Below are 22,265 nucleotides of genomic sequence, written 5' to 3'. Positions count from 1 at the left end.
ACAGAAGTGTTTTCTCATTATATTTCCACATAAAGCTTCAATTAAACAACAAAAATATCACCTGTATTCAGTACCTACCTCCCCATGAGAAAAAGGCTTACGTAAACACTAATTAAAATATTTGGGATCTTCATTACATCAATACTTCTGTAACTGAAGTCTTGTAAACGAAAAGTTTTTTTTTTAATTGTTTTATTTACCTAGGATTCTAAGACATATAAGAAACCAAGAACTCATAGCTTTCCTTCAAATTATACTTTACACACATATTGTAAAAATACTGAAAATTAAATAAAATTAAAAATTGAGTTAAATACATGACTATATATATAATAAGTTTAGGAATTGAAAGCATTGATAGAATACAAAAAAAAACTGCTCAAATAAAATTCTAGATTTTTTAAAACAAAGTCTGTTACTTAGCCTCTAAAAGCCTATACACTTACTTCTTTGGTAGCTGTTAAAATGGTTATATTTGCAGAGGATTTTTAGGGCAGTGAAAACTACTCTGTATGATACTAGAGTGGCAGATACATGTCATTTATGCATTTATCAAAACTCATAGAATGTAAAATATCAAAAATGAATCCTAATATAAACTATGGACTTTGGGTGATGATGATGTGCCAAAGAAGGTTCACTGATTTTTAACAAATGTATCCTTAGGGTGCAAGATGTTGATAGTGAGGGAGACTGTGCAAATGTGTGGGTAGAGGGTATGTGGGAACTCTGTAACTTCCTTTCAATTTTGCTGTGAACCTAAAACAGCTCTTAAAGTCTATTTTTAAAAAATCTTTAAAAGTAGTTGCCATTTATCTCAAAAATTCAAAACATTACCACACAGGGTGATTTCTCTTAAAAGTCCATGTGAGTACTCACCAATAGGCCATTTTTCACACATCTAAAAAAAAAAAAATTTCAAAATGCGCAGTGTCAGAGAGTACCTGTCAACATCACCAGTATACCATAAATTCTAGGCTACAGAAGAAAAGGGCATGTAAAATATGTACAATTTGTAGCTTGAGGAGGTGGTACCTAAGCAAAGAGGAATTAGCGTTTTATTGAGAAAATCTTAATGGGATACAGAGAAATTAAGAATTAAAATGAAAAGGGCAGACTTAAGTTACAGCAAAGTATATACTTCTATCCTAAAATATCACCATCTATCTCTTGGCATGTGTGGGACAAGGTAAGAGAAAAAGAAAAATGGAAGACCATGAACACAAAAAACTTAGTCTACCCATCGGCAAAAATAAAGTCATGGTTTCCAAGATCAGGGATGGTGTTATCTGTTTCTCCAAACAACTGTGCTTTTCGGCCATAGCTTGTATTATCAACTAAACTGAAATTATCCTTATATATTGAGTTGTAATAATTACCTGAGAGAAACTGCAACAGAAAATATTTATTTGCTACATAGTGTTATCATGTATGGTTATTTCAAAAACACAGGAAAATATTCTAATGTCCTAATGTTGCAGATTATAGAACAAGTAATTTATATTTTATATTCTAAGAACTAAAAACAAGGAAGTAATCATAAAATTCTCAATTTGCTACTTAAGCTCATTTAATTCTGCTAATTAGGATGGGCCATATATGGATGATAATCTTATTTCAAGTCCAAGTAAAACAAAGAGGCCGTGAAGGAGGAAAATATAGCAAAATGTGTGTATACTAGGTTTCCAATTTAGCTTCATCTTCTGGTGTTTTCATTTATTCTTGCCAAAACGTAGTTTTCTATGCCTGAAGTTTCTTGGCAATAAATAGCTTACAATGTGATAACTTATGGGTAAGAAATGACAAACACAGCGCACAAACTTCCCCCCAAATACAGAAGAGTTGAAGTGGTTCAATTCAATTTTGCTTTCTGAGAGAAACTATGTAGAAAGAAGTAAACAATGGAGTTAAGACCTAACAACAATGACTAGCACTGAAATAGTGCTAAAAGTCTTCTAAATGCCTAAAGTATAACAAAGGCTTGATATACCGGATTTTGACTATCTAGGTAAAGCTTAAAAAACCCCCGAAACATAGCAGTAACTATCTATGGCTGATATTTTCATTGATTTTATAATTTATTTAGTTGCCCTAGTAATACTACCCATTTATTTTATTGTCTATTTCAGCACAGTTTTAAAATATTTCTTTTACTTTGGAAAACTGATATAATTCATCCCATTTTTTCATCAAGTTTAATTTTCTATTAGATCCATTATATGCTATAATTAAGACCTCCATAAATAAACTGACAAATGTACTGATTTATCTCTTCTCATTGGTAGCAAACTGAAATTATAAGTCTTTTAAAAGAATGTCAAGTTCTTCACCAAATTAATATGCGAGGTCTTCAAGATGGATTTAATTTGTGCCACTTGATAACAACCTTTTCTGGATTTGTAATTGTCTCCTTCCACTGGTTCGCTGCTTCAATGTTATTACTATCTTCACTTATCCAAATCTGTAAAGGAATAGTACAATCATTTAATCTAACAGAATGATGGTAACTGAGTTCAAACAATTAATTACTCTTATTAATGAAAGACAACTGGAAGTTTGGTTTACAGATTTTCAATTAAGCATCTTTCCATTTTCCTAAGAGCTTGTTTATCTATTTGAAACTCAAATGTTAAAATATTTAATCTATTTAGTCACTCTGAAGACGATTTTATGTGATCCAATTCAATTAAAACATTCAACTTGAGATATTACAAAATCATTTCCTCCAAAATAATTATTAGTATCCTTTCTTATCCACTAAATCTAGGAGCTCAACTTAAACTGATCCTAATCACTCAAAAACATTTTTGTAAAGATTAACTAAGATTAATCATGATTTAAGTTGATTGGTAAGGAATGTGTTTTTAAAGTACCTTTTATATTAAATAAAACTGTAATTTAATTGAAATCTAATAAATAGTCATACTTGACCCATAGTAAACAATTTCATAGACTCTATTATTTATATAACTTTAGATACAGATGTGAATGAATCTGGGAAAACTGTAAAGCATTATGCAAATATAAGATATCACAATGGTGACAAACCATGGAGGCAAGGTGAACAAGGAAACAAAAAAATCTGAATTCTCAACTTAGCTATAGAACTAACAAATGCTGTTACTTTGGGGTTAACTTCTCTGAGACTCAGCTTCTAATTCTTTTAAATAAAGAAATTGGAACAGGCCACTCCAAAAAAGTTTGGTTTTCTAATTCCTTCTTTTAATTTCTTGATCTGAAGAACTTTTCCTTCAAATAAAAAATCTTACCATGAACCCCAATATATAAAACAGATAACACTAGGGTGCTTTGGCTGATATAGAAGTGGGAGACCTTGATTTCACATCTGGCTCCTGAAGCAACCAGAGAAGCCAGAAGGAAGAGATGACCAACAAGAACCTTTCCAGAATTATTACTCTTAACTGAAATCTCAACCAAGAAAGTGATCCTGAAAATCATGTGTCAAGTATATCTCCAATTCCATTCATACATGGCGGGTGAGGCTTGATGATGTGGGAAAACTTTAACTGAATCCATTTCTAAGGCCTCAAGACTTTGAAAACTATGTTAGCTTTATGAATTCTTGAGTTCAAACTCTTTTCCAAATAAGAGTAAATGAAGAACAACAAAACTATATTTTTGACAAATATTTTTGGTAAAATATAGGAAGAAAGGAATCAAAGTTAGTATCAATCTTTGAAAATTCACATATAATTTAAGGACGTAGTAGACTGCTAGTAACATCTTGTTTTGAAGTTGATGTTTTTAAAGCAATAACATAGATTTTGGAATTTAAATGTGACCAAACAATTGTAATTAAGATAAAAAATAATGTACAGTTACTACTAACTCACTAAGAGTAAAGAAAGAAATTACAAAAGGAAACAAGTTACTGTAGAATTGGCAAGCAATAAGCAAGTGTTATGTTATGCAAATTACCAAGAATTTTTAAATAGATTAATCCAGACACCATTATTGACAATTATAACAACCACTTAAAATTGATGTCTTCTAGGAATTCACATCTAACACAATTCAATTAGCAGCATACAGAGTTAAACATTAAATTTAACATGACACAGAATTTTTTTGTTAACATATAACAGTAAACATTTACTGCTTGTATATCTGCAGCCTTAAGAAATATGACTGAAATAGCACTCCCTTATTCACAAGGAACAAGTCAGGAGTACTGAAAACTTGATCTTTCTGATCACTTTTAAAGTTGAAAAGTTCGGAAAAAACTTAAGTCTGATTGCTCAGAAATTCCAACTATTTGTACTAAAGCAAAAAGTCTGACAAGATTTGATTTTTGTGGTAACACTGAATTTTAACTTATGATACTGAAGAATTTTACTCTATTCAACTTCAGTTTTATCCTGTATTCCATTTGTTAACTAACTGTATAGAAATGCATAGAAAAGTGTAAAGAATTCAAGATAAAAACTCCCTACTAACCTGCCCCACGAAATGTCGTCTTCTTACAGAGCTTCGACTATAAAGTTTAATAAGAAAAATAATTTCTTTTTCATTCTGGATAAGTGGAAAAATCATAGTCTCTCCCCACTTTACTCTCCCATTGGAGGCCTTCAGTAAGCGTGTCTTCTTCTTATAAATCAACTCTCCTGCACTCAACATTGCCACCTTCACAAAAAAACCTGAAAAATAAGAAATTTTACTATATAAAAAAATTTTAATGCCATATGAAGATATATAACCATATGTTCTAAAAATATAAACTTTTTTAAAGATCTGATGAACTATATCATCTAGCAAACTTTATTTTTATCACACTTTCAAATAACTACTGTAACCTCAAATGAATTTTAATCTTTCTCTAATCTGAATGCTACTAAAGACAGAAATCGTAGGCATAAATAACAATCAGCAGCACAAGAGAACATATTGAAAAGGATTACACAAAAGAGAGGTGCCAAATCTTTGGAGAGCTGGAGGAATTCATTCCACAAATCTATATAGGTAAAATTCTTTGCTTGAGACTCCAGAAGTTGAACATAAGCCCACGAGAGAAATCTATTCTTTAAATAAATTTGAGGTGTAGCGCTTCCAGTAATGGTAGAATAGCTTGTACAAAATAACCTTCCCATAGATGTCAATTATAAACTCTGGGGAAAATAGTAAAAACAACTGTTCAAGATACTAAACATTGACCAAAATCAAGAAGAAACTGGAGAGTCTATTCTTAAAAGATGGAAATTGCACTAAGTAAAATTCAGGTTTATACAGCTTTTCACCTAAGCCTACTCCCCAGTCTGACACACGGTGCTTATAGCTCAAGGAGAAAGTGCAGTCTGACTAATTTGAGAAGTCATGGTAGAGATGGGGCTACCAGACAGCAAGAAGGTGAGGAGAGACCTTCCAGAAAGAAGGCAGCCACAAAGTGAGGACTGAGACTGACCATCATTTTTAAAATGGAGATCACTGGTAAACCTGATTGGCAGTTTTGATTAAAGGAAGACATCTATTAATCTACATCTGTAAATTTCTACTTTTGTCCTTGTTTCCTAGAATTAACCCTAGATAGTCCTGGTAATTTAATTTATTCTTTTAGTGCCAAGTTGGACTTTATTTGCTTTTTATTTTATGATTTTTCCATCTATCCATAGCTATTTTTTGTCTAAGCTATCCTTTCTGCTTTGATATCAAGAATATGCTGACCTCATAAAGTTAACTTTTTCTATTTTTTTTTTTCATATTGTGGAACAGCTTATATAGAATAGGAATTACATGTTCCTTGAAAGTTTGGTAGAATCTGCCGGTAAAATCATCTTGGCCTCTGCTTTTATTAGAGGCAATTCTTCAACTACTTTTACGTGGTTATTGTTCTATTCAGACTTATCCCTCTTTTGGAGTGAATTTCAACAATTTTCTTCTTAGAAAATCATTTATTTTATATAGATGTTCAAATGAATTGGCACAGTTATAAATGGATTGTCTTACTTATTTCTGAATCGCTTCTGAATTTGAAATTATATCCTTTTCGGCGTTCATGTTTTTATTCTTTGCTTGATCTAGCTTACTATAGGTTTGCCTACTTTAATATTCTTTTCAAGGAAAAATCTACTGGTTTCATTTTGTGTTTTGTTGTTGTCTCCATATTTATCAACTTCAACTTTAGCTTTAATTCCTACTTCTACTTCCCTTCGTGTTTGCTGCTAATTTTCTAGCTTCTTGAATTGAGTGCTAAGTTGTATTTATTTTCAGCCTTTACAGTTACAGTGGACATCCATTGCTTCTGCCTGCCTCCAGATATTTTCTCTTTACGTAGTAGGAAAAAGGAACACTCTTACCCAACTCTTACCCTAAAGGTAGGACTGACCTCAAACCTCAGCTCTAGGGGCAGCCTAGACATGTGAGCCAGGCCTAGACAATCAAAATACCAGAATCCCTGGCTGGGCTCAAAGGCACAGGGCAGGAAAAGTGTTTCAAGGTTTGTGTTTGATACTTTCAATGTTTTTAAATTAAGTTTCTAGTTAACAGAGTATACAAAACAGGGCATAGACCTACAGAGAGGATAAATTAACTACGCTGGTGAAACATAACTGACAATCCTCTGGATATTCAACCTATATTAACTAATGAGCTAAATAAGGAATAGCATCAAATGCAGAGACATCACAATTGGGTAAGAATCAAGAGACCGGCGGATTAAGGTAGACACAATGCCTAAATTTGAAACCCAATAAAGTAATTTTAAGCTACAAGGTAAGTGTTTAAGTTAAATAATAAAAATAACTAAGATTTTTATCTCCATTGTAAGGAATACATACACACACACACACACACACACACACACACACACATAAATGGATCACTATGCTGTACACCAGAAATTAACACAACATTGTAAATCAACCACACTTCAGTAAAAAATACATATATAAAATCTCCATTGTAAGAACTGTAGGAAAAAACTATCTTTTACAAATACTTTCTGAAGATTCTTCTTTGAACCATTAACATACTTACTCAAAGCCAGGGGTGTCGATGAGCTTGGAAGGTACTGTGCCTCAAGAATTTGTACCTGAATTCTGCTATTTACCGCTTGAAAACAAGTCCCCAATTCAAGTTCTGCATGGCAAACCTGCATATTTAAAAAGCGTCATTTGTAATCAAGAATGAAGTTTTCGGATATTTCAAAAATACAAAAGTAAAGAGCTAAGGTTAGAAATTTTGAAAGCACTACCTTTTATTGACACGCAAAGCTAAGTGTCATAAAAGAAGGTTAAGATAAATGTCATAAATTCTGTCAATATGAGGTACTTATTCACTTTCATGGATTCTGATAATAAAAGTTACATGTACATACTGATCCCTAGAAATCAGGGAGACCAAAAGACAATTCAAATTAAAAATAAATTACATTCCTAAGCAGTTTTACTAGTGAAAATGTCAGTGAAATAAATACCAAAAAAAGCACATTTTCAAAAGATTTAAATGTAGTTGTTTGAATTATTTTCTCAGAATATATGAAATGTGATTTTAAAAATGTTGTATATGGAAAGCATCATTATTTTTTCTATTGTAGAAATCAGAAGTGGTGCTCCCAAAATCAGAAGACAAAGGATTACTACAATGAATAGATTTCTGGGTTAAGAAGTGACTTACTATGCTAAATGGAAGTAAGCCAAAGATGAAAGTTGGCAAGAAGGAAGCTAGTGAAAGCGATGAGGCAGTAAATAAAGAAAAGGTCAAAGAAAACCTGAGGCAAACAATAAAATGAAGGAGGCTTAGAAAGGGGGAAAAGTTAAAATGTGCTCTTCAGTACTGCTGACTAACATCAGAAGAAAATTAATCATTTGTTTTACACAAGCCAACCTACTTACATGGATTCCAGGGTGCTTGAAGTGAAAAATAAAAAAGAGAAACAAAGTCTTCTAAACACAAAAGCATTACTGCTCACATGTTGAAAAGAGTGTAAGTATGGAATTAAAGAACATAATGTTAACAGATCTCACCAGGGCGCAGCATAGACAGTGCAGTCTTTGCTGGTATTGATTCCGACACAGCTGAAGAACAGCTGACTGACACTTCATGAAGAGGTTTATGCTGGATAATCACCCAGTATTCTCCAAAACTGGCTCACAGATCATTAAAAAAGAACCTTTCTACATCCATACCATAGACTGAACCTTGGGTATTTTCTTAATACATGATTCTGTGTTTTAAAATTGGTCATGCCGTAAGAAGTCAAAAGAGTGAAAAGTAAACCACCTAAAAGCATAAACTCAACTGCTGAGATTAGACTCCCTTTTGAAAAGTCCAAAATGATGATAAAAGTCGTCTATTTTGGCAATAAATGATGAATTCTAATAAATAGGTGAATGTACTGCTTTTGCTTTTAGTCAGAATAAGAATGGATTAATAAATCTTTTTACATGAACTAATTCAGTAGCCATATATAACACTTTGGCTGATTTTAAAAAAAAGCATCGCTGTCCTTAGCACTTAAAAAATACAGTTACTTATTGTTTACAAAACTCAAAGGAAACCATGGATAAAATTTTTTTTCACTAATTATTTTCAATATGGTTGTAAAGGTGGCAAAACTTCTCCAAGTGTTAAAGAGTTGTGGAGTTCACTCTCATAAATCAGAGCAGCATTTGGCAGTGGGTTTACCATTTCTTACTTTCCAAGGTTATTTCACAAATTCAATTTAGATTACAAGATATTAATTCAGATCATGAAAAACTATTCAAAGTGGTTTTCAATCTCAACCAAAAAATTAAAATTCCAATCAATGAGTAAGTGTATATACAGTGCATTTTTAATGAGCACAAAACTGTGGAATATAAAAATATGATCTCCATTTCTGAATAAGGTATCATTTTTTTAAAGAAAAGGAAACTTTTTTGGCCTTCCTAGAATTGCTGAAAGTGAAATGTTAAGCATAATTAAGAAATCTATGATCTGGTGATATGTGAGAATATCTTCTTAGGGGAAAAATACATGGCTGAAAAAAGATATTTTTACATATGGTATGGGGAAGTCATTCAGGCTTATACATGAGTTAACTTGAATTTTACGCTGACTAAAATAGCCTGTTTGTGGCCTATCATACATACATTGTACATGTGCTATTAAGGAAAAGGGTGCACTGATCATAAGTAAAGAATGTCCATACGTTAAAAATAAAGATTAAATGCCTCTCTTCCTGGGACGCCCATGTCGGTACTCATTCAATGATAATACTCCCTTCCCAGGTGCCAAGGCCATACTGACATACTGTGTACAAGCTGATCTTTTTTTTATTATTATTATTTTGAAACCTTGAAGAAATATAACCCTGACTTGTTTGATGTTCTTTGTTTTCACAAGACATATAACTGTGCTGAAAACTATGCTTCTCTGGAATAGTTCCTCAGTTGTCTGAGGTTGTCTTCCAGCCTATAGTCCTAAGTTTGGCTCAAATAACTCTTTTCTATTTCTATTATAGACTGTTTGTTGATTATTTTCAGGGACATGGTAGAGTTAAGAGAGCTGGCTCTGGAATCAGAATGCCTCCATTCAAATCCTGATTCCCCAACTTCTGGATGCATGAACTCAGGCAAGTGCTTCGAGGTCTTGGTCTCCACAAGAGGAGCAAGCTCTAAGTCTTATGTGAGCATTACATCACTTAGGACCAAGTTAGTTATATGATAAGTTTCTTTAAATGTCAGCTATTTCTTCAGGCAAAATTTGTCTCTTCCACATTATTCAACACAGAAATGAGTTGTCAAGTAAATATTTACATTACTATTTGTTAAGGTCAAGAACTCTGTACTGAGGAAATTATTAGCTCTACATGAAAGTTCTGCTGTTCATGATGAAACAGCTGTCAGTGTGAAAGATGGATATGTAAGCCTGGCTCTTTCCATGTCACAATTAGAGTATCAATTCTCCACAACACAAGAAACAAAGCATATTATTCTTGCTTTTAGCCAATACTATGAAACATTCACACTCAGTAATCGAAATTCACTGGTTAAATATAATACAGCCTGAAAGCCCTTCTTTTAAGCCATCCATCTTTGTATCCATAGCACCTGGCATACAACAGAAAGATGAATGTTTGTAAGCCCTTTGATATGTAAAATATAATTTTGTAGAAATTTTGCCATAATGATTCATTCAGATTCTTCAAGGAAGATAAGATTATAACATCTCAATTCTCAGACAATAACTTGGGGAGTTATCTTCTAATATACTCTACTAATCTTTAAAGTTTTAATCAATGAATTATCCATTTAAAATAGTAGATACGTGCCTTCTATAAAATATGGTTGCAGATTACTGTCTACTAAGCTAGTTTCAAAGATGTAAGTGACAAACTCCTGTCATAGTTACAAAACAAATTTGCTGTTTTTTAAGAGAAAATAATCTAATTTAGCATGCTTTCATTCATCATTTATTCTTTCGTATCAGCCTACATACAAATATTCAATGCAAAGAATAAGACAGGCCCTTACTAAGGGCACAGCAAAATATGAAGAAAACAGATGGAAGCTCAAGCCTTGTTTTGTTTTGTTTTAAAACAAGTAACTTAAATAATTCTAAGTTGTAATAAATGCTATAAAGAAAACATATTGGGTATAGAGACAGAAAACAATAAAATAACAAGATGTTTCAATTCTTCTTCATTATAGTAATCCTTTGTTCTTTATTTTTTAATCCCTAATTTCCCCTCAGTTCAGTGGTTCTCAAGCCAGGCTACACATTAGACCACCGGAGTAGCTTCTGAAAATTATAGACGCCTCTGGCTCACTCCGCTCAAAATTCTGATTTAATGGTTTAATTGTGGGCATTTTTTAAAGCTCCCCAGGTAATTCTAATTGTAACCAGGTTAAGAACCACTATAAGTCACCTTAAATATTTGTAAAAGTAGGTAAAATATAAATCCTATGTAAATTTTAAATCATGTATAGGTTTGACCTTATAAATGGTTATGATTGATTTCTATATATGTTATTCTGACATAGAAACTATGTCAGAATTATCAGGAATTTCTAAACAACTTAAAAGAGTATTTAGCTAGGCTGACTGAAAGAAGCAAATATCAGGTCTCAAAAATCAATCAGCGCTACAGATGATCAAGTTCTTCACAAAATACACTAACTGTAAGATCCTCAGTTCTACCCAATTTATGGATAGATATAGAACTTACTCATGATTAAAACTTTCCTAATCTATTTCAAGGCAATCTCTGATTGAGTTTGGAGTTTATGATTCTTGCTTTTCCTAAGTTATCAGTTACTTAAAAAAAAAAAAAGCCAACCTAAAAATAATTATTTGAAATTATTCATACTTCGGGTTATTTTCCCCTGAAGTATGAAACATTAAACGTGTACTACAAAAAGGCAACCCTAAGATTATTTTCCAATAGAGAAAAAGGGTCTCCATTAGCATTTTATCCATTTTTTAAAAAATTATTCAACAATAACATTACTGCTACTTTTTTACATTATATTTATATTATTATCATTATTGCTCCCTGATCCTTTAACATATTCTGAGTGTTCAAGTTATACTCCGACAAACAAAAATTCATCCATTAAATAATTCTAAAAGTGTGAAATACTTTAACATTACATGTTATATCACTTACAGAAATTTTTGAAGGTGGTGATATATCCAAAGAGTAATCCATTTCCTGCGTGCTAAGAGTTCTGAGTGATAGTGAGCATTCGCCAATGGTTTTCTTCCTAGGGGTTTGGGTTTGAATCTTAAATACAAGTCTTACAGTTTGTAGACTTTGGAGTTTAATAGCAAATACAAAAGTTTCCATAAATTCAATAGTCTAAAATAAAAATCAAGAAAAACATAAAATATGAAAACAGAATAAAAAAGGGTCAATACAGAATAAACAAAAATAACTTTATAATCTAGGAAAGGCAAATTTAATATTTTTACAATAATGAAAGATATTTTTTAATGAAAATGAGAATGGCTATGACTTGTTTTCCCAGAATTTATTCTGGATACTGCCCTTCCTAATTTCACAATTCCTTTTAATTACTTAGTCAAGAATTCAGTCAATGTCAACAACAAGTTCACCAGAATATAACTTTTACCCTTTATGAAAATTAGATTTTTTCCATCTTTGGTTCCGGGGCATCATTCCTGCTATTTACCACAGATCTTCAATGGTTAACGAGAGTGCTTCAAGAATCTCCTGTGAGATCTCTCAGTACCCAAAATCTAACTTGTTCTCGTTAAAATACTTGAATTATTTCTCATAATAATAAGAAAGATTCTTTGTCTAATGTTCTTCCCATCTAATTTGAGGTTCAATTTCTCCCTTAGTGAAAATGTTTGCTCCACTCTTTCCAATCTGAAAATCACTCTCTTTGATAAAGACAAAGAGAAATATGAGTTTAAATAAAGTTCTACCTTCTCTCATAATCTTCCACTCCAGGCAGCAAGTCAGTGTTCTCATGCCCAGACTATTTTCAAATGTTCTGTTACTTTTAATATTTTTAAAACATTGGCTTACCATGGGCTAACATCCTTGACACTAGACTATTTTTTTGCTTATAAACCTCCTTCTTTCCATCTTTTGTGCATCCTTTTGAAAAGAAGCTTTTTTTTTTTTTTTTTTTTTTTTTTGCTTTTGAAAAGATGAACTGTCTGGGCAACTAACGTCAATATTTTAGATACTGTGCCCAAATGTTCACTTTTATTGTAATCACTTATGTCTGTGTAGACAGAATTGTGTTTCTGAGAGCTTCCCAACCATATGAGCTATCTTTTTCTTCCAGTCTCAAGCCATAGGATCACACTAATAATATAGTATACATAAAATGTTTAATTTTTAAACTCAGATGCAGTGAGCTTACAAATGAAGCAAGTGTACTGGTTTACTTCGCATTTTGCCATAATAGGTGTCTCCTAAACAACTTGATAAATAATAAATTTTAAAAGATTTCATGCAAGATTTAATATGAGAACACTTTCCCATAATTTTCCTTAAGTTAACTTAGTCTTATTTGAAAGTCAAAAAGTGAAATTGTTTAATTCAGGAAGTACTCATCTGTGAATGTCAAAACTATAATCAGAGTTAAGATTTATTTACATCTAGACCGTCTACAATGCACATTTTTTCCTAATTATTTATATATCAGTTTTGGCTACTGCCTTTTCACTTATTAAGAACGTTTTTCCATATCCTTATAAACTTTCCCTAAATAATATTTTTCACGGCTGCCTAGTATTCTATCATATGGTGTTATGGTTTGAAATGTGTCCCCCAAATAAGATGTGTTGAAGTCCTAACCTCCAGTAACTCAGAATGTGGCCTTATTTGGAAATTGGGTCATTGAAGATGTAATTTGTGAAGTTAAGAAGAGGTTCAACTGGAGTAGGTAGACCCCTATAATGACTGGCATCCTTATAAGAAGATAGCCACGTGAAGACACAGACACACATTGAGAATGCTATGTGAAGATGAAAGCCAATGAGTAGAGTGAAGCCAAAGAATGCCAGGGACTGCTGGCCATCACCAGAGCTAGGAGAGAAGCCTGGAAGAGATGGAACAGATTCTCCCTCAGAGAAGGAACCAACATTGCTGACACCTTGATTTCAGGCTTCCTCCAAAACTGTGAGAGAGGAATATTTGTTGTTCTAAGCTACCCAGTTTGTGGTAGTTTGTTATAGTAATCATAGGAAACAAATACACATGGTATATCATGAGTTTTCTCAACCATTCCCCTATGGGAACCATTTAGATAGTTTCCAACCCTTCCCCTATGAACAAAACTGCTAAGAACACTTGATACATATTTTGTTTGCATTTTAGATTATTTCTACAAAACAGATTCCAAGTAGAAACACTGTGTTAAAAAGTATAAATACTTCAAGGTTTTAATGTGTATTGTCAAAATAATTTCTAGAAAGTTTTATGTGCTAGAGTGCTTGTAAAATTTTCCTAATTAAAATAAGAAAAAAAAAAAAAGAAAGAGAAAGCAATATGTAATTTAAATTTGTATATCTATAAATACTAGTGAGAGTAAATTTTTTCATGTTTATTAGCATTTGAATTACCTTATTTTTTAACCATTTTTATCGAAGTATAGTTAATTTACACTGCTGTGTTAGTTTCAGGTGTACAGCAAATTGATTCAGTTTTATGTTATGTGCGTGTATATATATACATACACATTATATATATACATATATGTATGTGTGTGTGTATTCTGTTTCAGATTCTTTTCCATTATAGGTTATTATAAGATAATGAATATAGTTCCCTATGCTATACAGTAGGTCTTTGTTGTTTATCTATTTTATATATGGTAGTGTACATATGTTAATCCCAAACTCCTAATTTATCCCTCCCCCCTCCTTCCCCCTTTATAAATTGCCTTATTTTTAAATGATATATTCTTGTAGAAGATATCTTTTATTTGAATGGAAAACTACTAACCTTTTACCCTTATCAGAAGATAAAAGTGAAGATATATTTAAATTAACGTGAAACTATAAAACCAAATTCAGGATCATTTGTCTTTCGGTTATAATAATTGAAAGTATTTAAAAGAAGATTGCAATCATGCAATTATTTCTCAAAGCCAAAGTAGGGTGGGAGGAGAGAAGATGAAAATATAGGCACTTACTTTCCTTATACACAAGGAGAGTAAATAGTTTTCTTAGATATTACTCATCTTCTATACATTTCAGTGATTAAGATTTTCTTTTTAAATATATTTCAATTTTGGACAATGAAATCACAAGTATTTTGAGGCCCAAAATTGTCTTTAAAAAAGCAAAGGGTGCATAATTTGTAGTTTCCCCAAAATAAAACACTTTCTTATTCCAATTCTTTATGTGAGTTAAAGTGACAAATAAGAGAAAAACATAAAAGATATTCAAACAAAAACACTTACATTCGAGCCTTCCTTGACTGAAGATTTGAAATGCACTGGTTTGGGAAATGTTAGTATTCCTTTTATAGAAATAGTAGGAGTATCTCCACAACTAGAGGGCCAACTTAAATCTCTGCACTAAAAAATTAAAAATACAGTTTGTTTTACACATAACACTAACAATATAAATATTTGATGTATTTCTTGAGTTATTAACTTAAATAAAAACTATAAAGTAAAGTTCAGTCTACTGAGACCTCTTATTTCATTTACATTAAAATAATTTGACATTTAATATTTTAGACATCATACCAATTTCCTTCTTGAGGTTAAAAACAAACATACTTCCATCATACCTATGGATTTATTTTCTTTAGATTCTTTATTAAATACTATGTTCTGCAAAATACTATACAACCCCTAAATCCCAAAGAAGGTACTGGCCCATTCCCCAGAAGAGAGCAACAGTACTTGTGTATAATTCACAGTATAAATATTCAATTTTGTAAGAAAAGTTGGTATTAACTATATTAACTTACCTGTAAAACTGTGATCCAGATTTGCTCAACTGAAGAATTATAAAACAATTTCACATTTAATCTCCCAAAATCTCTTTCATCTCCTGATAGAGTAATTGTATCTGAATTGTAAAAGGGCAAAGATGTTTGAGTTAGTATGCAATCCTTCCAACTCAACTGAGCTTTGATACAATCAAAAAACACGACTGAAAAGTGTTCATTATTTTTTAAAGTTGCCAATTTATTAAGACAAAAATCACACTTCAATGCTATTATTAAAGTGCTAGGGAATAGATATACTATAAAAAGTACATGACTTAAAAACTTAACCCAATTATAACCTGAGAGATTTAAGTTAAAACTAAGAAAAACTTTGCCAAATAACATTGATATGGCCCTAATATTGAATGCTTCTGGAAATCCCCTCATTAATATATTTTAAAACAGATGAAAGATACATAATTTAAAAGACATATTTGTACCTGAACACTAAAAAATGGACCATCTGATCTGAGTATTCGTATGCAGGTAACACTGCCATCATAGATATAATCATCTAGAGTTTTTTTTTTTTTAAACCTTATCATAAATTCATTTAAATTACTATTAGGTAAAAATGATTCCCTTAAGAATATAAAAGTAAGATACTTTATTCCTTACCCAGGCTTCTGTTACTCCCTTGAGAATTTTTCCTTGAAGAAGAACTACTGGGCACACTGGACAATGAATCATGTCTCTACAAACAAAATTCTTCTTTAGTCAGATGTTGCAAATCAGACATTAAGGATTCTGAAACTTATTTCCCAATACCCACCACCCTAGCAAACTGAGTGCTATTCATTCTGAAGTGTTACTGGTCAGAATTTTCCACTTTTAGATAGTAAAGGGGGAAAAAGCTTTTTGTGTGTGTTATTAGGAAAATCTTAAATATCTTACTAGATAATATAAGGGAAAGCCTTTGCTGTTTTTGGTTTGGTTTTATAATAAGGAAGAAGAGATTATTGCTTATATTTCAAACTTGGAAGTACTAATGAAAATCAGAATATATTTGGAAGTATCCTGTTACCTAAAAATCTGTAAAGCAGCAGTTATCAAAGTGTGGGCCCTGGACCAGCAGTAGCAGTATCACCTGGGAACTTGTTAGAAATACAAACTCAGGTCCCTCCCAACACAGAGCTACTGAATCAAAAGCTCTGGTGGTGAGGCCTGGCAATCTGTATTTTAACGAGCTCTTCAAACAATTCTGATGCACATTAAAAAATTGGTGCTATAAAGAACTAATTCTGCAAAAACTTAACTGAAGACTATTAAGAATGCATATCCATTTTAATATATGTATATACATTCACATGGAAAAAAGTCCACAAGTATATATAACAATATTTTCATAGCACTTTTATTCTCAGTTATAGGGATAGAGGTGATTTATCTTTTTACCTTGCTTAATTCTATTTTCTAATTTTTAAATAATAATCACAAAACTCAACAGAAGAACTAATTTTTACTAACTAGGTAGTTACTTTCAATAAGGAAAGTTAAATCAATAAGGACTTTTAAATATACCATTTTAAATTCCAACTGTCTCAAGACTGCCTCAATGCATGCCAACTGAGAAGATTCATAAAAAAAAAAAAAAAGAAAAGAAAAGAAAAGAAAAATTATTGCAACTGAAGAGTTTCCTAAAATAATGCACATGGGAAATGCCAAGTGTTTATTCTTTAGATATTAGAATAAATATATCTACAAAAGATACATAACATGTTGTTCCTAAAATAATTCACACATTTCTGAATTTTTAGCTTGAAAATAAATTATTGCATATAATTAAATTTATATGAATAATTTACCTGGATGAACCGCTGAGATGAATTTGTAAGATCAAACATAGACTTGCTTAGCACCGGGGAATTGGGAAGTCTATTGGTCCTTAAATCACAAACTACAAAGGAACATTAAAAAATTACTTAATTTTATAGTAAAGTAGAAGAAACATTGGAATTCTACCTAATTACCATGAACTAAATCTTTATAGGAAACATATCATGAATATTATACATAAATCTGCTTAAGAGATAAAAGCCTTCTAATGAAGTTAAAAAAACTGCTTTTCAATTATTTTACTTTTGTTTGAAACAGAAATCAATACAAATCAAACAACATATCTTTCAGGAAAGATATCACATCAAATATCAAGCAGGAAAAATTCATTCCCTTTGCTTACATTATCCAATCCTTCATCCTGGAAGAATAATCTAAGAGGATGTATGTCCTCTGTGCTAAACGCAATTCAACTATTTAACGGTCATTTATTACATTAGAAAAATTAATATTGAATTCCATGTGCTGTTATATTTCTAGTCTCCCTCCTAAACTAAAACATACTTTAAAAATGGAATTCTGTATAAGACTTGTGTAGTCTAGCACAGTGCTGATATAAATATTTAAATAAGTACTTCTACTTTATTTTCAGTGCCTCACCCTGAATTCAGTGATTGAGATAATTATATTATCTAATAAGATAATTTTCACTGAAAAACACTGAAAATTTTGTGAATCAGATATATGTACAAGATCTATAACTGATACAGTCTCAAACATTAAACTAAGAAAGTATTTAGGAATTTTCTTTTTTCTCTGTTTACGTTTTAATTTCATCATTTCTAAATTCACCATTTTCACTAAATAGAGTGAAAATAAATAGAGTGAGTAAATACCTATTGTAGAATTTATGAGTGGATAGATGTTATATAAAGTATATACAAAATCTAAAACTAAAATTTCTTTCAAAAAAGGACAAATAAAATGGAACTCGGAACTACCAATATATATAACTCATTAATCTTTCAATTTTTACATTAGCTATAATACCACAGAGAAGTTATGACGTTTACCACATCACTCTGAAGCCTGCTTCTCTCTTTATTTTTAAATTGTTTTTCATAAGAAGAATCATTACTTTCAGGATCTTAGATTTAATTTGATTTCTAAATTTGTTAAAGAAAAAGACAAAGAAGAAAAACAAATTTTTTCCATACCTGATCCATATAGTCTCGTTGCTTCTGAAGGAGGAGGAATGCGCCGACTCAAATCAGGTGACACGTGCTGATACATATAGAATGGGTTATATACATCATAGCTAGGTCCATGCTGGGATGAACTAGAAAGTTCTACCTTTCGATCTCCAAAAGATGCTCTGGCAGATCCTGAAAGCAAGCGTTTCTAAAGTTTTACAATACCCTTTACTTGGAGTCATTAGCCAAAAGCTGGTGCACCCAAGGCAAAGGAAAAAAAAACTGTCTCAGGTAATACTAAATCACATGCAATTGATATCTTAAAAAATCAGCACATGTTTACTGAGCTCTAACTGTGTGGAGTATTCTCCCAGGAATCAGCCATGAACCCCGCTCTCAAGACAGTCTAATAAATTTTTGGCATTCTTTGCCCCATAGACAATTCTATATTTTGTGACCTGAGTTTCCTTTTATTTTTCTACTTGCATAAAGAACATCTTTTAAGTAAAAAGATAATCATTTTTTGGGAGATGTACCCTTTTCACAAAGACAGAACATTTATAAAAATTGACTACATGCTGAGATACAAAGAGCAAGTCCCAATAAATTTGAAAGGATGGAAATCATACAGAGTATGTTCTATAACCACAATGCAATAATGTCAGAAGTCAAATAACAAAAAGATGATTTAAAAATATTATATGTAAACAAGAAGAATCAAGAATAACCAAAAAAAAAAAAAAATTAAGAAGAACAAGATGGAAAGATTTGCTCTATTTGGTAGTAAGTGTAGAATATTAGCACAATAATAAGATCAATGGAACAGAATTGAAGGCCCAGAAAGAGACACCTATTTTGTGGACACTTGAATTATAATCAATGTGGCACTGCATAACAGTGGGGAAAGAATGGTGTTTTCATTAAAACGTGATAAGACAACTGGACATTGATACAGAAAAAAACCCTTTTCAACCCAACCAAACATATTCAAAACATAAAGTCCATGTGGATTGTAGATCTAAATTAAAATGTTAAAGGCAAACCAGTAAAACTATATTTAAGTAAATTTATAAGAAAGTTCTCACAGCCTTTAAGCAGGAAAGCACTTCTTAAATGGAACACAGCATGAATCATAAAAACAATTTTAATAAACTTAACTACATTAAAATTGAAATTTTCCATTTGTCAGAAGACTAAGAGAGTAAAAAGGCAACCCACAGAGTAGGAGAAGATACGTGCAACAAATATTAACTGATAAAGGGCTCATATCCAGAATATATAAGGAACTTCCATAAATCAATAAGAAAAAGACAGGCAAACCCAAATATAAACTGGCTTAAGACTTAGCAGGTACTTCAGAAGAGAGGCTATCCAAATAGCCAAAAAATATGACCTGGTGATCAACCTCAATAATAATGAGGGAAATGCAAGTTAAAACTCCAATGAGATACCACTACACACTCAGAGAATGGTTAAAATTTAAAAGCCTAACAACAACAAGTGTTGACAAGAAAGTAGAGCAATCTGAACTATTATATTAAACTCTCTGGTGAGAATGTATAACATCAATACTGTGGAAAAGTTTGGCAATTTCTAATAAAGCTGAACATATTTATGCTCTATGACCCAACAATTTCATACGGGGACATACACATGACTGAAATGCTTGCATATGCGCACCAAGAGACAAGTACAGGAATGTTCATAAGCATCATTATCTGTAAGAGCCCAAAGTAAAAACAAATAATTAAATGTTCATCAACAGTAAAATAAACTGTAGTATATACTTACTACATAAAAATAATCTTACAGTATGCTATAAAGAAACACTACTGTATATCATGCCATTTAGAATACAAAAGAATACACATACTGAAAACTAACAACAATTTGAATGAAACTCACAAACACAACGTTGAATGAAAGAACCCATGACTAAAGAATATATATAGGTCAGAACAGAAAAAAATAAATAAATAAACCACAACATTCAGGGATATGTGCTTAAGTGGTAAAAAGTAAGAATAGCAAGAAAGTGATGATTGTAACAACTGAGATTCTGATTAGAGTGACTGAAAACGGGGAAGACGGAAGCTTTTGGTTTGCTGGTAATACTCTCTTTCTTTACCTGAGTGGTGACCATATATGTATTTTACTTTGTAATAAATCACTGAGTTGAATATTTCTATTTTGTTCCTTTTTTTCTATGTGTATTATACCTCATAATTTTAAATGGGTAAAGCAATAGACCAAATTCCTTTCAAAGTTAAGAATCACACTGGAAACAATATATAGACAAAGTTTTTTAAACGTTTAAATGATTATCATCTCTCAATTCTTTTTATCCCATTTGAAATAGAAACTACAGTATAAACTAATATTTTCTGAATTAAGGTAAACAATGAAACAGGTAGCTTCACACTGAGTTCAGAAAAGAACAATAAAATATGTGGTTATGAAGTGAGAGCTTATTCTCACACAATGGTTCAAATAACTATGTGTACAATCTAAACACTGTACATAGGCAGAGAGGTGCCACAAGGGAGGTCTGATGCCAGAGAGCCTTATAAGGAGTCTGTACACCTTATAAGCTAACACTTAAATCATTCAGACCATAAACACTGCTACAAAAGTCTGTTTATGGTAACAAGAGTAGCACTGTCAAGCGTAGTAGCATCAAAGATGACTCACTACCTTTATAGGTTATCCCTAAAAAAAGAATATTCTGATTTCATTTTTCCTTTACAAGTAAGCCACCAAAGAATTCCAATTTTCCCCTTAAACAACATACAGTGATATCATTTTTAAAGTTCAAGAGGAATTTCCCTCAATTTACAAAACCACAATCCTATAAAAACTAAATGTAAAGTAGCACAATTGCTTATACCTCTCAGAAGCCCAATTAGATATTTCAATATTTATTCAAAATGCATTCTCTTAATGGATAGGTAGGTAGATACGTGATAAAGGAAGCACAGTCAAATGTTAATAATACATTCTCTGTTATCAAAGCAGTAAGCTGCAACTGTAATCAGACCTATCAGCAAGTAAGGAATGGAACATAACAAATTTCAAATACCTGAGACGTAACTTTAGTTATTATTGATAGTCTTCTGCCCTATCTTCTTCTCAGAATCTCCATGTCAGCCAATCATTCACACATTCATATGTACATGCAACATACACATATTTGACTTCTATAATTAGATACTAAGAATACTTTCTTGACTTTAATGAAATAAAGTAATCTTCTCTCCAATTTGCTAAAAATCAGATGGTTTTACCACATCTTCAGTGTGCCTATAACTTAGGTGTAAATCAATGTCTCACTTATTCAACTCAACAAGTACTGTTTCCTAGTGATACAATGAAAAAAAAAAAAAAAGAAAAATTATCATATATTGCCAGGTAGGTATTTCTTATTTATTTCCTGATAATGAAAATAATACATAAAATATCCTATATGTCTAAGAATAGAGAATTCATTAAATAAATTATAGTGCATCCATATGATTTAGTACCATGGAGCCATTAAAAAGCTCCATATATGATATGAATAAAACAGATTACAAGGCCATTTATATGCTTTAATTCCAATATTGTTAACAAGTACAAAAGAGAAAGATCAGTTGATCAGGGTATCCTGTGAGCCAGAACTTTTAAAAACTGTTTTTGAGAGACATTGCTTATATGTGCAAAACAATGTGGTAAGCCAGGCACAGGATTTATCTTTGTTTCTTAAAAAAAAAAAAAAAAAAAAAAATCATTCCTACCAGACCCAACTCTCTGGTAGATAGCAATAAACCCTAGACCAAAACCAAAACAAACAAACATACCCTGAAGGCATTGGAGAGTGAACAAAAGTAGTGAGGGTT

At 31.6% G+C, this 22,265-nt stretch overlaps 1 protein-coding gene across 6 annotated transcripts in view; it reads right to left on the bottom strand.

Annotated features, from left to right (window-relative positions):
• Positions 1-1,040: 1,040 nt before the first annotated feature.
• The window catches only part of TC2N (tandem C2 domains, nuclear), a 37,249-nt gene continuing 16,024 nt past the window's right edge, over positions 1,041-22,265 (bottom strand). For all 6 annotated transcript variants that reach the window (XM_045505788.2, XM_010968702.3, XM_074365125.1 and 3 more), the window contains exons 4-12: positions 18,415-18,582; positions 17,227-17,318; positions 16,040-16,115; positions 15,401-15,501; positions 14,883-14,999; positions 11,606-11,797; positions 6,991-7,105; positions 4,459-4,658; positions 1,041-2,461 (exon numbers count right to left, since the gene is read on the bottom strand). In XM_045505788.2, the coding sequence (XP_045361744.2) occupies positions 2,351-2,461; positions 4,459-4,658; positions 6,991-7,105; positions 11,606-11,797; positions 14,883-14,999; positions 15,401-15,501; positions 16,040-16,115; positions 17,227-17,318; positions 18,415-18,582 (1,172 nt within the window). In that variant the 3' untranslated portion in view covers positions 1,041-2,350. The remainder of the gene's footprint in view (positions 2,462-4,458; positions 4,659-6,990; positions 7,106-11,605; positions 11,798-14,882; positions 15,000-15,400; positions 15,502-16,039; positions 16,116-17,226; positions 17,319-18,414; positions 18,583-22,265) is intronic.

This window comes from Camelus bactrianus, chromosome 6 (genome assembly GCF_048773025.1).
Source record: "Camelus bactrianus isolate YW-2024 breed Bactrian camel chromosome 6, ASM4877302v1, whole genome shotgun sequence".
NCBI classification, from domain to species: Eukaryota; Metazoa; Chordata; class Mammalia; order Artiodactyla; family Camelidae; genus Camelus; species Camelus bactrianus.
This window is presented reverse-complemented; position numbering and strand designations above follow the sequence as displayed.